Source organism: Zerene cesonia, chromosome 7 (assembly GCF_012273895.1).
Source record: "Zerene cesonia ecotype Mississippi chromosome 7, Zerene_cesonia_1.1, whole genome shotgun sequence".
Classification (NCBI taxonomy): domain Eukaryota; kingdom Metazoa; phylum Arthropoda; class Insecta; order Lepidoptera; family Pieridae; genus Zerene; species Zerene cesonia.
In genome coordinates, this window is record NC_052108.1 from 2,663,989 (window position 1) to 2,684,200 (window position 20,212).

Genomic DNA, 20,212 nt, shown 5'->3' on the forward strand with positions numbered 1-20,212 from the left:
GTTGTGTTTTTGGTTGCGATGGCGTAATTTTTGATTGTATTGGAATTACGTTGACGAATATTGTATAGATATGTTTGAATTTTTGTACTTAGAAGTTTCATTTAAGCAATATATATAATGAAACGATTAGAATAACACACCTATTAAGATCTAGCACCTTGTTTTCTTTTATGTTGGAGGTGGATTGATAAAAATGATTTTTCCAAACACAATTCGCCAAACTGAAGCGGAGAAGGGCCCCCTTTTATTTATAAGTTAGTATGTAATTCATAAGTTCTGAAGCTGAAGCGAAAAAAAAAATATATTATTTGGCGGTCATTTAAGTTGACGCGGGTCAGCTATAATAGTAGGTGGGTAATAAATAAAATAAGCTTATGTAATAAATCATTGTTCGTTCGTATAAGGAGTCTTTTGTAAACAGTTTTTATCGAAAATTTTTGTTCGCGAGGCTACCATATGGTATGGTTGGTGGTGTTATGGTTTGCAAAAATCTCGTTGCATAATTCCCCAAAACAATATCGTCCGTAGACGGTAGTTTTCTGAATTGTTTATGCAATAGTGAAATGTTTAACAATTAAAACTGCATTTTATAATTCCTTTTTTTTACGATTCTTTAAATAATTGTGTGCATTACGTTTCATTTGAGCATATCTAATGGTCATATAGAGCTTATACCGTTGTATATGTAGTAATGGACATGGAAAACATTTATTTAGATTAACCATTTGTCCTACTCAAAGGTTTCCTAGTCAATCTTATGTAACTTCTACCATAAAAATAAGATGAAATAAATGCAGGTTATATTTTTTTTTATCGCGATTCTATTTTAAAGTTTTTTTTTTATTTCACCCTGACAGCATTTTATTAGAAAAAATAACTAACTAAACAAAATCTTTGACCCACACTAAATTACCTCAATATTAATTAATGAACACAAGGTTGCATTACCAAGTATAATAAATCGTAATGTTTTTGCAGTGTCCCGCAAATTATTTTAATTGTAGCATCATCTGATATTGCGTGATCGATGGAAAGAGTTGTATCGCAATCATTGGCAAATTGTTATTACTTATGGTAAAATATATGAGCACGGGTGTACTGGATATGGTCGTAATGAATTTTTGAGTGATGAATTGTGTTTTTTGTTCTCAAGTTCGTATGTAATATGAAGATTACGTTATCGGCTTCAGCTTGTTAATATACAGCGGTGTGATTTATGATATTTGTATTGCGCGAACAATAATACATTATTTATATTTTTATTTCGCACCGAAAATGATTAATAACCGCGCTTTAGAGTCATTCTGGATCGACCACCCACAAATTCAAACCATAAACTATAATCCTATAATAAACTCGAGAAAACGTTTTATTATTTACAATAGTTTTGTGCCTTTTTTATATATATTACGTATAATTATGTCTAAACAGATAATCATTAAGAACTCATTTATTGTTTGAGTTCTTTATTTCTTATTTGGTATAATGTTTGGGTAAAACGCAGTTTGGAAAGGAAAATGTCTTAATATTTAAATACCGTATTCCGTGAAAAGCGTAGCATGCATAAGTGATTGGAATGTATTTCCTTATCCATAGTTAAATAGCCTACACGCTACGCGTAGGTAATATAGTTGGGTGAAATTTTATTTTATTAATATTATTAATATTTAATATACATGTATGAAAAGATTATGTTACATGTGCACAATCATAGTGAATATATAACTATACATATTGATTTTTTTTACTTTGCCACATTGCTTCCTGGTCATAATCTTTTTGTTATTGATGTACACCAATTTGTAATTAGTTATGATGGTTTATCTATTAAACATATGTGTTTATATAAAATGAAAATTTCGTTAAATATATACAAGACGGTAAGCTTTATCATTACTAGTACTCGTACAAAGTTCGTTTTGTTTGCATCTTAAATACGCCAGCACGCCAGATTGCGTCTAATGTGTTGTCAAATACTAAGGACACACCTTTACATAGACTGACAAATGGTATGAAGTGAAAGACAGCGCCCGCGCAACGTCAGTTGCGAATACGACGCGCATACGACGCGCGCACCTATTGATAAATCACGGTTGATACTGTTTGTCAAGTACCCTTATTTTACATATTTTGCTCGATATCCCTTGTTTATTTATAGTGCTACAGAGATTTCTTTATATGGACCTCTTTTCGTTTCGCTTTTATCGCCCTTGTGTTACGCTCGATTGCATGTGTGTGCGGGTAGGAGAGAAAGTTGTGTTAATCGAAGATTTGTGTTGTTACTTTTATGAAAATGTAGTTTTGTAATTTGTGATTTACACTGATAGATGTGTATGTAGCATGTAAATTTCTATTCGTTTTAAAACTTCTTGTTTTAACGGTTAGCGTGCTGCTAGCTAAGATGTTGTGGGCGAATTGGTCGTAAACGTAAAATTCCGCTCGTGGTACCCAAGCTAAAAAGTCTATTTTGTAATTATTCATGGTACCTAAGCTATTTTGTAATTATCTAATATTTAACAAATCTCTATAAATGGGTATCACCCAACTAATGATGGAATATTTGAGTAAAAGAGTGCAATTACCCGTATCAATTGTTTCATGAATATGTTCCAAAGGCACGTTACATGCACTGTATGCCGATACAGCGGCGAGCGCAAGTGCCGAAACAGGTTCACGTATCATGTCACGATATTGTTATTTAGGTGACTAAGATAAGGTTTGTTATGGTACGACCAATTTGGCTGCATTAGTCAGTAGCGGTTGGCATTGGCTTATCAATTAACCGGTGTTCGGAAGCGATGTGGTGTAACCTCGTTCGATGTGACCAAATATAGGCAAACGGGCCGATATACGCTCGGCTCTTTGGGGCCTTGTAAAGATTGATTAGGGTTAGTATTGACGGGAAATTATTAGTGCCTATTTATAGATCGGAGTTCTTAATTGAATAAATGATGTTAATTTGGACAAGGGCTATGCTAATGACTGGTATTCGAACTCGTTATTGGATTAATGGATTCTGATTTTATTATAACGATAACTTAAATGAAGAGGACGATAAGATCAAAGTAACAACTGTTACCAGTTTTTATTAAGCGAGATAAAGACGATGTAGGTTTGTTGTCTCTGAACGTGACAGATACAATTAATTGTTTCTTCTGCTACATTTTATACTGAAACGGTGAAGTTTAATGATTCTTGCTAAGGTTAGGTAGGTATAAGGCGAAACTCATACAATGTTTGGTATTTGAAAGGATAAATTCAACCTAAGTACTTATTTCTAATCTACCAGGTGACCATCATATTGAGAATGTATTTTTGTAGTCATTGTGACGTCAATGTAACATTTGTTTTCCATATTTAAGTTATTCTGAAAACATTTTTTTTATCAATTAACGCAGTAGACACTGGGTGTTTTGCTCGTTTTATGAAACTATATTATAATTACACTAAGCATACAATTGCATGTAATTATCGAGTGCAATAAATAAAAGTGTTTACTATAACACCAGTATGTATTAAGTTCAAGGTCGTTTTGTATACGAATAGTTCATTGAGCCGCGTGCCGTTGGGATCATTAAGTCATTGATCTTGTCATTATGTAGGCCGATTGTTTTGTATGGCGCGTATAACATTGGTTAATTAGTATGTTACGCCTATACTGTTTGTAGTTACGAATTGATGAGAAACTTTTTTGTGGAAGGAAATAGTGTGGTTTGGATTGAGTGATTTTTTTACGCACTTTATAATCAGGTATCTGATCACTTTATACATCGGTTACACCATTGCGAAAGAGGGACAAAGAAACAAACACATTTTTGTAGTTGTAATATTTGACTCGTAGAAACATAGTAGGTAACGAACTTCTGACACTAGCAAATCGAAAACATTTCAATCCTCAGGTTATTTTTCATTGTGTTTTAATACTTTTCGAATTCTAAATTATTTTTAAAAGTTTCAAACAACCATGTGACTCCACATCAATTTTAGTTATCCATGCAATTCGTTGATCTATAAGCTAGGTACCAATGCGGTCGAGTCAGTCTTAAGTGCGTAACTTATAGTAATAAAAATGGTATATTAATAAGATACACATAACACGAAACGTAAATCAGATAAACTATAGCTAATTGTCTTTATTCGAACGAACAAAATAAATTTCAATAAATACACTACTTTAGGTAAATAGGTACCTACATACTTATAAGCAGGGTGGTCTTACTTGTTAGTAATTAATTATAAGGAACCTCCTACAATGCATACCAAGTTGACACAATGTAGGAGTATTTTCAAATCTAGATCAACATTCTATCTGGCGAAGGACACGGTTGTAATTCGGCCTTTAGTCGGACCTAGGTCTTAATTTCGCAATACCTAGTCCCACTTGATTAGAATGGACACTGGTTTCGCAGTGTTACCTTATTTTATTTTATTGTGGAAGGTAATTGGTTGTTTAAACATTTTGGATACTTGAATATATGTAGTTCTTTTTAATAACTTTCATTTGTAATACGATGCTTTTTTAAATATTACTTTATAATTATAAAATTGTCATTACTGTTGAACTGTATCTTTTAGATATTATGCAGGTATTCACGGTAAAATTATTAATTATTTAAAGATAATCTGAACCTACTAAGGACTAACGAGTGTCGAGTTTTTGGTATAATAGCTTCAAGTATTTTTGCTAGATAAATTGTTAAAGTCTAACCTTTGTCCGAATATATTTTAAGGTTTTTAACACTTTTAACATTTTTACACGCTTTTTTTTAGCTTCACCTGTATGTTTGTATGTTTGTTTGTAAACGACTTCTTTGGGCGCGATTTTGACCCACTTTAAACGGCCAGATTTCGTTCAAATTTTGTAGATTTATTGAGGACCGATGACAATACACTAATTTGATAAATTTATTCCATTTTTCAATTTGCAAAATATGATTTTTGTTAAAGCGTGTTTTTTAGTTTTTTTTAACTATTAATTATTATTATTAGATTTGTACCTATTCAATAAACAGCTTTATGTTAGTTAAACAGTTCGCTTTAATTTAACTACAAATTATCTTATCACTTCGTTTCATTTACCTCTGGCATTTGAAAATTGATAACAATTTTCTGTTTGAATTTAAGGTTTCAATTAAAATATTATCATTTCAGCTACGCTGTGTTTGATATTCTTCTTATATAATACGCAACTTTTCTCTAAATTAAAATTAATATTTCATAAGTTTTCAGAAATGTCTTTGCGTTGACTGGGGAAATCGAACATGTCTTATTACAGACGTGAATTGGTTAACCTTATGATATCTTTAGGGGCTTTGCAAACGACGAATAAAATTGGCCAGGGATTTGTATTGAACAGGGAAATACGCTAACGATAAAGGTAACATCAACGAGGCGACACCTAAACTTTTCCGTGGAATCTATGAAATGAACAAAATAATAAATTGATTTTGATTCAATGTGCGTTTGTGTTTAAGTTTTATATTGTGATGCATAAGATGCAATGTTGAACTAAATAAAGATATATACGTGAATTCTTTTAGATGTTCGATATGTAGGTACCTACTCTGACGCGGCCTACGAAATATATGCTTTTAATAAAGTTGTTATGTGTCACGATATAAATCAACGCTACTATGATTATGGCCTAAAAATATACACAATATTCCCGCCGATTGATATTTGGGAATAGATAATATTCGCGTTTTATGATCGTCCCCGTTAGATCGTGGCCTGTTTGATGTTCGTATGTGTTTAAGTTTTTATTGAACTCACGTCTGTCCCTCTTACATAGGTCGTTAATGATAGGAGTGAAAGAACTCTTGATATTTATGCGATTCGAATCATAAATTTCATGAGTTTGTGTGAGCATCATGCGAATTTATTTCAAGGAGTGCAAGCCGGTGAGTGTTATTAAAACCTTAGGTTTTTTTTGTAGAGTACTATAGTAGTATTCTGATTTAATTTAATAAATTGAACTTAAATGAATCTTGGAGTGTATTATTTTATTTCTGTCCCATCAATGTTACTCAATCGCACAAGGATTACTTATGAAATTGCAACAATGACTTATAGAAAAAAACTTAAAACTTACTGCATTATCTATTGCTAGTTTATAAATCACTGTTTGGCATTGGGCAAATAACCTAGCAGTGGCATGTGATAGATAAGTAAATAGACATCTTCAGGATACTGCCATATAAATGCTTACCGTTTTATTATCGTTCGCAGCGAGCAAAGGCTCCGGAATGCACGCCGCCGTGCCGGCGCGCGCAGCCGACGCGCATCACCAGTACGCCGAAACGGGCGCAGGAGTCGTCGCCAGTCACCAATGGGGATGGTGAGTGGCTGTACTTTACCTACTTAATACTAATATAGGCACTTTGAGCACATTATTATACAACTTGAAAAGCGGAGAATATTCAGTATGTTATATTTTTCTTTTTAATTGTTGAAAAGATTTCTTCAAGTCACCGGTCAGTGAAATGCGTTCTACTAATGTATTGGAGAGTCGTTTAGAAGTGAAATGTCAATAGGAGAACATCTTGCTTTGAGAATTTGCACTCAGCAAAATTAGTTACGTGTAGGTACCGTTGCGTAAATAAATTCGGTTCGGTGGATACAGCATTTCGATGGATGTTTAATACGACTTGATGCTTGTATCGAGTTGTTAGAGATATCTGTGAGTTGCAAACACGGCCGTCGCAGATTTAGAAAAAATTGTCATTTATCTACACTTATATACGAAAATGTAACCTGCGTAATATCTACTTACGTTGTAACTATGTATTTAGGAGACTGTGGTTATATGAAGTGTCTATATCGATACTAAATATATAACAAATCTCATGAGATAGCTCTTAGAACGCTTTATAATATTCCAGCGTACACAACACATATTTCCATGAAATAATACTTCTATTTAAATTCCACTATTCTATTAAAATGGAATTAATCAGAAGCGTTCACAGTTTCAGAAGATTGCAAGATGTAGTTGAAATAAATAATTATCAAAGGGATCTTTGTGCCGCCATAAATTCTACGAAAGTGACCGATTGATAACACGCGAGGGTCTCGCGAGCGCAGCGTATATTTGCTATGTAACCGTAATTACTCCCAGATAAGATACGTGATCTAATGTTGCCACTCGCCAGCGATCACGAGACGGTTTATCAATACGATTGCTGTTTCGCCAGCCGCGTGTTTCTCCCACGTTTCTTCTTATCGTCTTATGTGATGAGGTATCATGATGGGTGTTGTATTCTTAACTCTTTTTGAAAAAATAGAAAAAATTCAAACCCGCGTTTATTCTTTAAAATTTTCTCATTTATAAAACTAAAAATTATTAATAACTTTCTTAGTCTTGTTTGATTTAACTGCTCCAATATACCTTATTAAATTGAAATGCAGTTAATAGATACTTTTAAAATACATATGTATTAACTATGCAAGTAACTAATAAAACGACCTTTGCGCTTTATCCTGATCGTCAATTATATTTGGTTATTCTCACCATCAAGAATTATTTTATCAATTAGTTTTCTCACCATCAAGAATTATTTTATCAATCATATTTGAAATTTTAATATTTTACATGCTGAAAAGTGAATGTATGTGTCATAATGATTGGATAAGTAGAATCATATTTGCAGCTTGGTCTATGTTATGTACGCGATGTTATACATACCCTCTTATGTCTTAATGTTATGGTCTTTGCTATAGCAAAGCGGATTGCGAGTCATAAATTTAAAAGTAAATCTTAATTGCATGTTTATATTCTTTTTAAAACTGTGCCAATAGTTTTATATAGGGTAAACTTAATTACAGTTTAATGAAACTGTTAATTGCAAGGTAAATAATAATTAATTAAAATGTTCATTTTTATTGAGCTTAATGCTCAGCGGATTGTTATTACGTAATGTATTGGAAAATGATAATTTAATCGATACTATTATTATAAAGTCTAGCAATTTTCCCGTGGTACATATATAGTCACCTATGTCACTCAGCGAAGTTGCAGCTTTCTAATAGTGAAAGAATTTTTAAAATCGGTCCAGTAGTTTTTTAGTTAATCCATTACAAACAAACAAACAAAAATACAAATTCTTCCTATTTATAATATTAAGAATATATATGTAGATGAAGAGTTTGTTTGGTTCAACGCGCTAATCTCAGGAAATACTGGTCCGATTTGAAAAAATCTTACAGTGTTACATAGCCCGTTCATCATGGAAGGCTTAATGCTATATAACATCAGGTACGACGTGGGTACCGCGTAGGAACCGCGGGGTACAGCTAGTTATTCATAAGTAAGGAAACCGGCGTGTGGCACTAAAAGCAAGAAGTAAATATTTATGCGTTTAAGGATATTAGTTAACTTCTAAATGTATAATACTCGCGTAAAACCAAACACAAGAAAATACTATATTTGTTAACGTTTTCGAAGTTAATCGGATAATAGTTTGAGTTAGATATGTAATACCCCCTTCAGGAGGTTCTCCGTGAAATGGTAAAAAACATAGATAGATGATGATAGTGATATATATATATAGTAAAATAACATTAATAACCAATCTATAGTCGCTTAAAGATTGATTGCCGTATTCAGTATAATGGAAGTGTGTATTGCATTAATTAGCCTCGAATTTATTCACCATTCGCAAATCATGTTTACGCGCTAATCGATGCATTAATCACACTATGGCAACACAACATAATAAATTGGATAGAAAATTGGTGTAATGCGTGTTTGTCATGCTCGTTGTACCGTGTAGATTGTTAATTTATTGTGAGTTACTTACGCACGTTACGATGTGGGCCTTGTATTCGCGGTGCTAGAAATTTACATGAGTCTATAGACATGTGAGCGAAAATCTTAAGAGTTACTTTTTGTTTTTCTGGTGTAACCTGAAAAAAGGCTGTATTTTTATCATATATGCAACAATCTTTTTAAAATAATATTAAGAAACCTTTCCGCTATTCCGACCTATTCTAAATTAAGAAATTTATCTTTCTTATATGTATACATATTAAATTAAGCTTATCGAGTAGTCATTCCTATTATGACCGTGTAAGCAAAGAAGCAGCTGAGTCACCTGATGTAAAGTGGCCACCAAAGCTCATAAACCCTTGTAACACACATGGTGTTACATGTCATACTTTATGGTGTATCTACATCCATTCAATTTCCTGAATTTGCTGAGATTAATAAGTAATATTGTTTCTGTAAAGCTGTAAGCGCATTATTACATAGGTGCCTACAAACTGTTAAAGTGTTAGTTTGCTTACCTCGATTTATTAATAATAAAGATGGACATTTAAATTGAAATCTGTCAAGCGAGGTTTCGAGACAGTAGTAACCAGCCGATGAGTTTAATTCTTTATTAATACATTAAATTTGCTAATCATGAGTTCTATAATATACAGGTAAAGTTAATTTAAGAGAGATTAACAATTACGAACGGCGTCGCAAACTCAAACGAACATATAGTGGAAGTAATTGTCATCTTAATTATATTTACGTCGCGTATTATTAACGACTTGTACAGTCTAGACTCGAGCGTTTTAAATAATATGTAAAGGTATTAAAAGATCGCTCTGAAAACTTCTAGTGAACACCTCCGATAGTAACGTGTCATTATGTATTATTCACAAAGACTTCTATGTAAGGAGCATTCGTGCTCATCATAGAGATAAAAGTCGACTGAATTATTGAAAAAAGTTGTTTGAACCTTATTCTTAGTAGACTTTTTTTATATCTGAGTATTATTATTATAACTAGTGGCTTCTGGAAATCATTAGTGAGTCATCTAAAGCGTTGATTATGGTGTTATAACGAGATTTACTTTCGATTCTTGATTGACTGTCACGCTTTCACGGTTCAAACACCGATCGTTTTTAAATTTGGTAGCTTGTAGTTAGAATTATATTAATTTATAGATAGACTGGCTTAATGAAGAAACTATGAAATAGTACAATTATCATACCAACAAATTTAAAGCGAAAGGTAAGTTATTGTGTTTGGAACTAAATGAATAGCTTCTTTTACTTCCTGATAACTATTCAATTAGATCGTCTCATATCGTCATCAATTATGACTTACTAGATATATTGTGATTATTTGAAATACAGAGTGGTGGAATAAATATGTCATTTGGCAACTAAATTATACATAGTAATTTATAAATTATAATTTACTGATGAATTAATGAATCGAGTTGTATAAATGACATAACGATCTATTAAAAGTTCATGAATATATTTTATCCTGTGCTAGGCTAGAGCTTAGTTAACAAGGTTGTTAATTTAGTTAAACGTTAGGTACTATTCGTATTCTATTCTATTGAATATATCTATTGAAATTAAAACACATCAATCAAACCACTTCTTCAACAGTCACAGTCACAGTCACAGTCAACAGTCCTTATAATATTTTTAACAAATTCTAGCGTAGCCACGATAACGTCAGTGTGAAGCAAAGTACCGACTGAAAAATAAAAGTCAATCTAAAATGCTATAACGGAAACAATGTCCCGTATACCTTCGAATGAAAATGCACATAGATATAATAGAGCTTTAGGTAATCCTTGTGGTTCTCTCGGGAAATGCATGTTCGCTCCAGAACCTTCGCGGCAAGGTCGAGGTGACGGTCCCGACCTATTTTGTTTAACAATATTGAATAGTTTCAGAGTAACCTCAGCTCGCTCGTTGTTACGTAATGCTAAGGACTTTGGGTTATAGCATTCGTTTTGATATAATGGAGTATAATGAAGTACTTTTATATTGTTTTTGTTTTATTATTTTTTGCCAATTTAATTTTATAACCAACCGACGGAAGATGATCATTTAATGGAGAGCGTAATAGATAGTACTATGTTGATAATAATTTTCGTTATGTTAATTAGGTATCGCTTGAGGTAATGTTAGCTGTAAGTAATTCTTAAAATGCAAAAACTATGTTGTACAATATTCCTTTATTATTTATATTAAGGCGTTAGTAATGCGATCCTTTAAAATTTCGTTGGATATTAAAGTAAAGTATATTTAATTTTTTTATAATAGAAAAGGTACGTAAGTGGCATTTTGTGTAGGCGCGCTCGGCGAGTCAGGAAAATAACTCAGTATAAATGATAATTTCATTTAAATTTTTGGAATAAAAAATATAGCAATTTACTGTGAAAAATGTTTAAAGATTGACATTAAAATATTAGATTTCATCGTTTAATATTGTAATACATATTTAGTCATATTATTGATCATTTTTACTTCTAGATGGGAAATAAAATTGTCTTTCTACCAAGGTTATGTTATGAAATGTTGCTGTGAAAGGATCGGGAATATTTTAATTTATGTTTGGCAGTTTGTACGTCATAATAAGTATTCAAATGTGTAAATGCGTTCGTTGATCTCGCTGAAACAATGCAGGTATCTTCTGGACTTCATATTTATTTTTATAAATCTATTTGTATACGACAATGAAATGTGTGAAGCCGTGTAAATAGAAAAGAAAGGAAACCAGCATCACTTCTAAACAATTTTAATGGCTTCAACAATAATCGAATGCTTTTCGGCCGAAATGCCGGTGTATTTTCTAAGATAGCGGAAATGAGATCGCGCGGGCGGCGTGTGTATTTTTTATAATATTTTCGTAATGTTTATGCTAAGTCTTGTTCGCTGGATTTCCCGTGGGTTTTCACTTCCCGTTCGATGTTATGCTGTAGGTACGTAGCCGCTGTTTTGCGCGGTTTGCGAACTTCTGTTTTATTCATGAGCTTACTTTTAATATGAATGTATATTGTAGCGTGCTCTCCGATGATGGAATGACCTTTGAGATTCTACGTATTATGAGTTACAGCATTCTTGTCAAATCGATGTTTTGTAGGAAACGTCCCCCTTTTACTTTTTTTGTGTTGGCAAAGTTTACTTTAATCTTTATGCATTACATATCTATGTATAGGTACATTTCAATGCTCTCGAAACCTAGGTCAAATAATTTTTAATCCCGGCACATTTGTCGTTTTTTCTATATGTTTGTTTCATATCATGTAGCTAATGTTTAAGCAAACAAGTTCGTCTGCGAACTGCGAGCTGTAGTAGAATATTTTATTTATTTGCAAAATAATTAAGTACGCACACAACCAGTTCGCCGCCACCAAAACGCCAGGAATAAACTCATAGAGCAAAACACATTCACACGCTGTCGAGTGTGAACGGGGGGTAATGCACCCGTTTTAGTGGCTATCACGGTTATGTTATATATAACAGTGATTTTTGCAACTCGAAAATAGCAGTGATTTTAGTGCTGCTACTTTTATGCGCAACGTTTTAGATTGTTATTTTCGTCTTAAAAACAACACAGTTAGTTGGCAATAAAAATATGAAAATTGGTTTTTACATTTTGATTAATAATTATATTGGTATGTCCATTCATATACATCTTCATTCATATAAGTTAAGCACTAAGAACAATTATTTCGAAGTTGATGCGTAAAATTTCTTACGTCCGTTGTAAAATAATTCTTATTGAATTAATAAAGAGTACACGCAACAGTGGTATCTAAAATGTTTCTACCACTGCGCGCCGAACTAAACCGATCTCAAAGGAGTTCCCGGCCAACATCAAAGGGGATCTTTTCGTGCTCGTCTCAGCGGTTAGCAGATTACTCTTTCGTCGTTCTTCACTCGTTTAATTGTTCGAGATTTAGTTTAATTACTCGGGCGCTTGTCTTTAAATAAATAGCGCTTTGAGTACGCAGCGCACTAATTGCGGCGTAAGCGCTTCTGGTTGTATAATGTGTACGATTAATTTATATTTACAAATTAATTTCGTGCTATGTGCATAGTTGGAATTACGTTGAAATAATGTTTACGTTTTATGATGGAATTTGTTAGTAGGTTATTGAAGATTTTACTTCATCCAAAAAAATTATGCGATGCATTTTTCATCATTAAATAACCAATGGATATATGAATGAAATGGTTGGCATTTGGCACTTTTACAGAATTAAATTTGGAATAAAACCTCCCGATCTAGAAACGCATATACTGAAATGAAGAAAGTGATTGCTCATAAACAAATTGCTATTTTTATGTGAATAGAAAGTAGTAGTTACACGTACATCAGTAAGATCATAAATATATTCTGCAAAAAACTAAACCACTTTCAAATTGTCAGAGAAAATAAATTGGACCACATAGGAACAAGAATCATAAAAATCAGTTCACCCAGTAAAAAGTTATGAGGTGATAAAGAAAAAAGTTCAGTTCAATTGATAACTTTATGTTTTTAAAATCCTTTCAAAATCGGTTCACCCAGTAGTGAGAACCTACTTCTTAAGTCGGTTGAAAAAAGAGAATAAAATAACATCCATCCATGAATCATCATTCGTTCCCGCTCATAGTGAAGGTAACACACGATCCGAATGCCGGCTCTTTTACACTGCATTAAAGTTCATTTGTATTGAAACAAAGGCAACAAAAAGTTGGAAATTCGTGACTGCTGTATTGTTTCGCCTCTATTGTAATTTGTAACATCGATTATGGTGTATCTGCTTCACTGATCGCGCCTTTCTGCTGTAGTAATGCGCATACCTATAACATTTTGTGTTATGTCTACAGGAGATATGGAGCTTTGAAAATAGCTGCACCTATTTTTGTTATGTTTTGGTTTATTTATTATACGGTAGATAAATGTTGATAGAAACGGATTAAAGTGCAATTAATTTAAGATACTACTTTGTTTATAAATTCCGCATCCGCGCGCGCGATGAATGGACGCGGGATGCGATTCACAATAATTTTATTTACTTAACGGTTCATCGACACTGCTGCTATCTCGCCGTCACTATAATTGTCGATCGTAAGGGGATTTAATTGGTTTTTGTTCTCCTCTCTGGGAGGTGGTTTTATTTTAGTTATCATTAACGAAAGCATTGTGCGGACCGCGGACACATGCCCCGTGGTTTCGACGCGTGCGCGTCAGTCAACGTTGCGAGTCCGCTGCGTGCGTTGATTAAATGATCGTACCTAGATAGCCCTTAATATCGCGTATTTATTGACGTCTTGGTATTATGTATAAATCTACTCTAAATACCACTACAAATGATAGAAGAAAATCAAGCGCGCGTCGAAAAAAATATTCCGCACTTTTGCACTTTGTGATTATTTCACGTTTTTTCCGGGAGCCGCTAATCGTATGACTATAGAGCATTTGGATCGCAACTCCTGCGCATGTGCCAAACGGTCGGTACACGCATATCTTGGGTGTCAGCGGATGACATCGACCTGCGTCTACCCACATACGTACAGTGCGAAGAAAACAAAGGCACGCTTTGCTTTGGATCGCTGTTTAGAGGCGCGGACTTACCTTGTAAAAGTTTTTATATGTGTTTACTAATGTGCGGTGAAAATGCAGGACTGTCCGATTGTTGTGTCGTGGATTGTGTTTTTGGTGCTAATATGCCGATGTTACTATCGTATCGGTGAGTTTTTTTTTTGCTTGCTTGTTTTTTTGTGGTTCGTTCGGCGAAGAATACTTAATAGAAATCGATATCTTTTCATCTATAATCGGTATCGTTAAAGAAACAACACGCTAAAATATAAATATGTAATATGGATTTAATTATTATCAAGCACCATGTTCTGTCGTCGAAAATTCTTAGCTTTTCAGAATTTTAATTTAAATTTTAATTATTGATGCATGGATAATCAATAACATCGTAGGTCGTTTTATATTCGTGATTTATCTATTGTAGATAAATATATGATGGATACAGAAATGTTAAAGCAAATATCGGCTCGGCTCATATTTATTGTTTGTTATTACTGTGATGGAGGGTTGACGCAAAACAATTCCTAAGTGTATTGTCATAAAATGTAATACATTTCATGTTTTGATTATTTGTTTTAATAACAATTGTGTATTGTATATAGCTGTAGTATACTTCAAATAGTTTCTCATCACTATACGTTATTTTAATCTTTATGATGGAAGACAGAAACAACAACAATATAATGAGTAGACGGTGTAATATATACTTATGTAAATTTATGTGTATCCTTTCTATTAGTTTATCTCAGCAGGCATTGAATATTAATACATAATTACATACACATTTTTTTCATAATTTAATCTGTGATTTACATATATCTACATATTATACCATATTTATCGTGGCATACTATTTTAGAACAGTAATTCATTAATTGCTATTCGATAACATTCATGTTTATATTTAGTCGCGATGTCTTATCGTAGTGAAAACTTGTTGTACTAAAAATACTTATGCTTAAATTATATTTACAGTTTGATGAATGTTTAATATATTGAAATTTTTGATCGATTACTATGAGATTTCTTCTATCGTTAAATAAAATAATACCGACATTGATAATAATACGGAGTGCGTTTTTCAGCTAAGTTGTAATAGATGATATTGTGATACATTACAACGAATCATGTATGGGTAGGTAGGTACTTTATTTACGTTTATGTAAAAATAAGTTTATTTCTCAATCGCATATGGTGCTGCAAGAACACGATCCTTTCACCATTTATAATAGTGGTTAATATGTATAATTATTAATAATTATAACTAAAGAAGCAGTAGCTACCTTATTTATAGTGGAAAATGATTTGCGCCGACTAAACTTCACGGTGTTCCCTTTAACGATGAGGCCACGTGAGTCGTTAGTTAGTTATTCAACTAAAAGTCTAAACGGGCAAATTTCAAATTCAATGCAAGCATAAACTAATGAGTGTATAAAGTTCGTACATACTTTGTGCCTACATTAAGTGCAAACTTCTAAATATCGAATTCACTCAGACTTTTGCGAAGTTGCCATAAGAATTCTTAACGATGTTTCACTGGGAAAATGTGTCGAGATAATTTTCACGTGGTCGAACCTGAAACTCGTAAGTTTTCGAGGTCACTGAAATATGTAGGATAGCTTAACAATGAACGGCCTAAGGTCTCGACGCGGAAAGTTGGAACGACTTTGTGACGTTGTTAATAATTGTGGTCGGAGGAACTTGGACGTGGTTTAGGTGAAACGCTTTTTAGTATAGAGTTTAGGAGCATTGTTTGTAAAGTTTATATTTGGGTAGACTGAATACTATTTTTGTGATTTACTAATTTAACATCAAATGTCATCTAATTACATATCAAATGTAATTTTGTACAAAAAAAGATGGAAGAAATAGTTTCTTGGTAATATAATAATCTAAACAAATAGATAACAATTGTAATGAAATCGCCGTTCCAGCTGTGAGACGTCCGCTTCTGAACCAAGGTATCCTTCAAAAGATTTTCAGTACAATTGTTCAACGGGATTAATGAAAGGAATCTATGAAATTGCGGTATCTATAAATTGTTAGTCATTAAATATATAAAAGAAATTATACAATTTTCCATGTATCTTAAAACTGGATAACTTTCTAAGAATTTTCCACTGCGTTTAAGTTCATTTAATTTATATATGTTAATAAAATTCAACAAAAAAATATTTTCTCAAAGATTGTATTAAAATGCAGTAAGTACAAACGGAAGACGAGTTCCCTTTGTGTTTCGGGCTTTCAAAGCTTGATGATATTATAACAAGTAATTTCTTTGTTACGCTGACAATTGGCATTTCTCTAACAGTTATATTTCTTTTTCTTAAATTACATAGTGAACTAGTTTTAATGTGTGTATAAAATATTGAAATCCGGATTTTTGCTGCGTTTAAACACCTATATTCGGTGTATGTATGTTTTTATTATGCATACATTGTTTATAACAGCCAGATGGTTATAACCGGGTCGCGACCGCGTTACATTAAAATAGATATTAAGCTCGCTATGAGCGCGATATTCAAATATGTCACGTAAATTGATACGGTTTGATGTATCGCAGCGCTATAGATTGCCTCTATAATTAGTGTTTCGTTCATCAACGCTGAAATTGCACGAGGCTTGTTAGAATTTAATTTGAAGCAAACACCAATCTCGTAGTATTGAAATTTGATTGTGTTTTGTTCTAGTATGTACACTTGTCATACGAATTGTCAATAGATGGTTTATTTCGTTTCGATCGTTCGTTATATATGTATAGATAAGCAACTTTAATATCGTGCATACTGAGAAACTTTTAGTTTTTTAGGCTTTGTCTTGGTAATTTCAAAAGGGAATTAAGAGTTTCGCACTAACTCATTTGCGGAATTAGTTAGAGTTTTCAGTAAAGAATTCATAATGTTTTCATTTAGCTGTGTTCTAGAAGGTTCTCATTATGTGGAAGTGGCGAATGGTTGATTTATGAAGCTGTCGTACGTTTGATGTGTCTTATTAGAATAATGAAGTCATATCCGTTTTGGCTGTGCTGTGAATGTTTTGCGTCTTTACAATTTGCAAATGTTAATTGTGTATCAAGATAATATATTCTGCTAGCTGCGCCCCGCGGTTTCAACCGCGTAAGTCTGTATCTCTTAAGAATATCGGGATAAAAAAGTGGTTTATGTGTTATTCCAGTTGTCCAGCTATCTACGTATCAAATTTCTTTGCAATTAGTTCAGTAGTTTTTGCGTGAAAGAGTAACAAACATACACACACATACATCCATTCTCGCACAGTTTTGCATTTATAATATTAGTAGGATAGGATTCGTACAATGTGATAGCAGAGCTCGTTTCGCTTTAGGTATCGTCCAAGGTATAAGGAGCTAGGTCCTATCTAGGTTAGCACAGGCTACGATTTTTATTGTGAATTATGTTGTAAGGAACCTTGGTTAAAGTCTTTTGAATGTCTATAGTAAGGCAGTATAATATTAACAATATCTTCTCTGTATTTGCTTGTCGCCGTTTTTTTGCCTTTAATTTTCTTTTATTTCTTACACTTAAAAGAATATGACGCGCATAATGAATAAGCAATCACAGGTCCATTCGCGTAAACTATGCAGCGAGCGCTAAACGAGTCCAGGTAGAGCCTGTATTCAGTGACGTTTAACATCTCAACAGTCCTTGCGAGCGATGTAGGTGACCTGGTTCCCCGGAGCGGCTGCGACGATGCGCTTCGCAAATTGCATATTTTAAACGTTGTCGAATAACGTTTGAATGTGGAATGAATGGTTCTGTATGTGCATTGTGGTGTGAGTATTGGTTGTATACTTTAATATTAGATAGCTTGGTAGGTAGATATAATACCAACTTATTAGAAATTTTAGACCATTGAACGGTATTCAATGTTTTTTTTTTGAATAATTCTACTTCCATCAATGTCTACTGTTGCACAGATTATGCACTTACATATTATTATGAACTACTAGGCGTGCCCCGCGGTTTCCGTATCCCGTAGGAATATTGGGATAAAAAGTTGCCTATATGTTATTCCAGTTGTCCAGCTGTCTACGTACCACATTTCATTGCAATTGGTTGAATAGTTTTTGCGTGAAAGAGCAACAAACACACACATCCTTACAAACTTTCGCATTTATAATATAAGTAGGATGTACACGTTTATCAAGACTAAAATCAGCTTCATAATGTCGTGCGACGTTAGTGTGTCCTGAGTGGAGTGTTTCCTTAAGGTTTACGGGTTATTTGCTTTTACTGTCCCATTCCTGAGTGGGGACCGCATTTGCTAAGCGTCTTGATGGTCTTATCTTCTTATTGCGTCGTGCACGTGCTTTATTAGGATGTAAACGTTAACTTTTTTAACTATTATTAAATTAAATGATGGTTTATTTTTCAATAAACATCATTATACATAATTATAATCTTAATATAGAACAAGACAATGGTGTTTTTTATTATATAAAGATACTAATATCATACAAAGATAATGTGAACAAGCAAGTATTTGGCGTGTCTATAAATTTAAATAATTTGGTTAATAAACAAAGTTGGATTTTGGTTTGTTGCTTGATAAGTATTTTCATGGATGTACAAAACTTTTATTTTACGATATTCTTTAATTTGAAAAGCTTCATTTAAAACTATTTACATATGGATTATGTTTTCCGAACAGAACAAGAAGTAGGTATTTTTAAATAGCATATCCTCCTTTCATCTATTAATTACCTCTATATTCACTATAGTTGAGATGATTAATACCTTGTACAAATTGTTTTCATTAGGATTTTTTATTTATAAAAAAAAAATTGATTAAAATATACCTCCGCGAACCTTCACTCTCTAACTATTCTACTTTGACCATATTAAAATATGTAAGATGCTGTACTTAATACTAAAATACCTTTATGATATAGATAGGTACCATACAAATGCAACTGTATTTGTATGGCGTCTATAAACTTCACGAAGTTTCGACTTTAGCCGTCAAACTAACTGCAAATAACTTATTCGAACTTAAACAAAAGATCCGTGTAATCGGCTTTCCAAGTGCATTCAGTGGCCGTTGTGCAGCTGTAAAACTTTGACGTGTTTTCATTCCAATATCTTAATTTTTATTTAGGTTAAAAACCTACAGGATTTAGGGCAATTCGTTTGAATAAAGTAATCCCAACTAATATTATAAATCTGAAAGTAAGTCTATCTGTCTCCAACCAGTAAACCTATTTGGATGAAATTTGGTACATAATCTGTTAGGGACCTGAGAAAGGACATGGATAGTTTTTATCCGGGAAGTACAACGGGTACGGTGGGGAAAAGAGATCCGAGACTGTCTATCTTTTCCTTTTCTACGCGGCCCAAATGCTATTCATAAATAAATGTAGACTAACGAACTATGTAAGTGTACGCAATATTTTTACTTTTATAATACTTACATTTCTTACCTATTAAAAGAATTTTAAGATCCCAATACCGGATCGGGATTCGGGGCTTAATTGTTTAAAAGCGAAGCATATTAAATTTCTATTTCATCCTACATCTAATAAAAGTTAATGATTTCAACAGCAGCAGCTGGGGAGTTCGACAACCCCGACAGGTGTATTATGTTCTGGCTGAACTCGTGCTTTTAGACATTTTTCTTGAATATTGTTGTTTTTAATGCGTTTTATAGAACTTGGCTTCATTACTATTTCATATCATAGTTATTCATAAATCATAACTGAATAATAACTAAAAACAAGTGTTCAGAATTGCATCATGAAAATTTAATGTAGTTTTATAGTAAGGTAATGTAATGTAAGTTTACGTGATTTTGTTTATAATATACCTAGTCTTGCCATAAATATTGTAATAAAGAAAAAAGAAAATTGTTAACTGCAAATAACATTTATTA

General features: G+C 32.9%; 1 protein-coding gene across 1 annotated transcript in view; it reads left to right on the plus strand.

The window, feature by feature from the left end:
• The window catches only part of LOC119828195, a gene marked incomplete at its 3' end in the record, with an annotated part of 143,980 nt that overhangs the window by 15,119 nt on the left and 108,649 nt on the right, over positions 1-20,212 (plus strand). Inside the window, exon 4 of the mRNA XM_038350296.1 lies at positions 6,229-6,337. Coding sequence (XP_038206224.1) covers positions 6,229-6,337 — 109 coding nt within the window. The remainder of the gene's footprint in view (positions 1-6,228; positions 6,338-20,212) is intronic.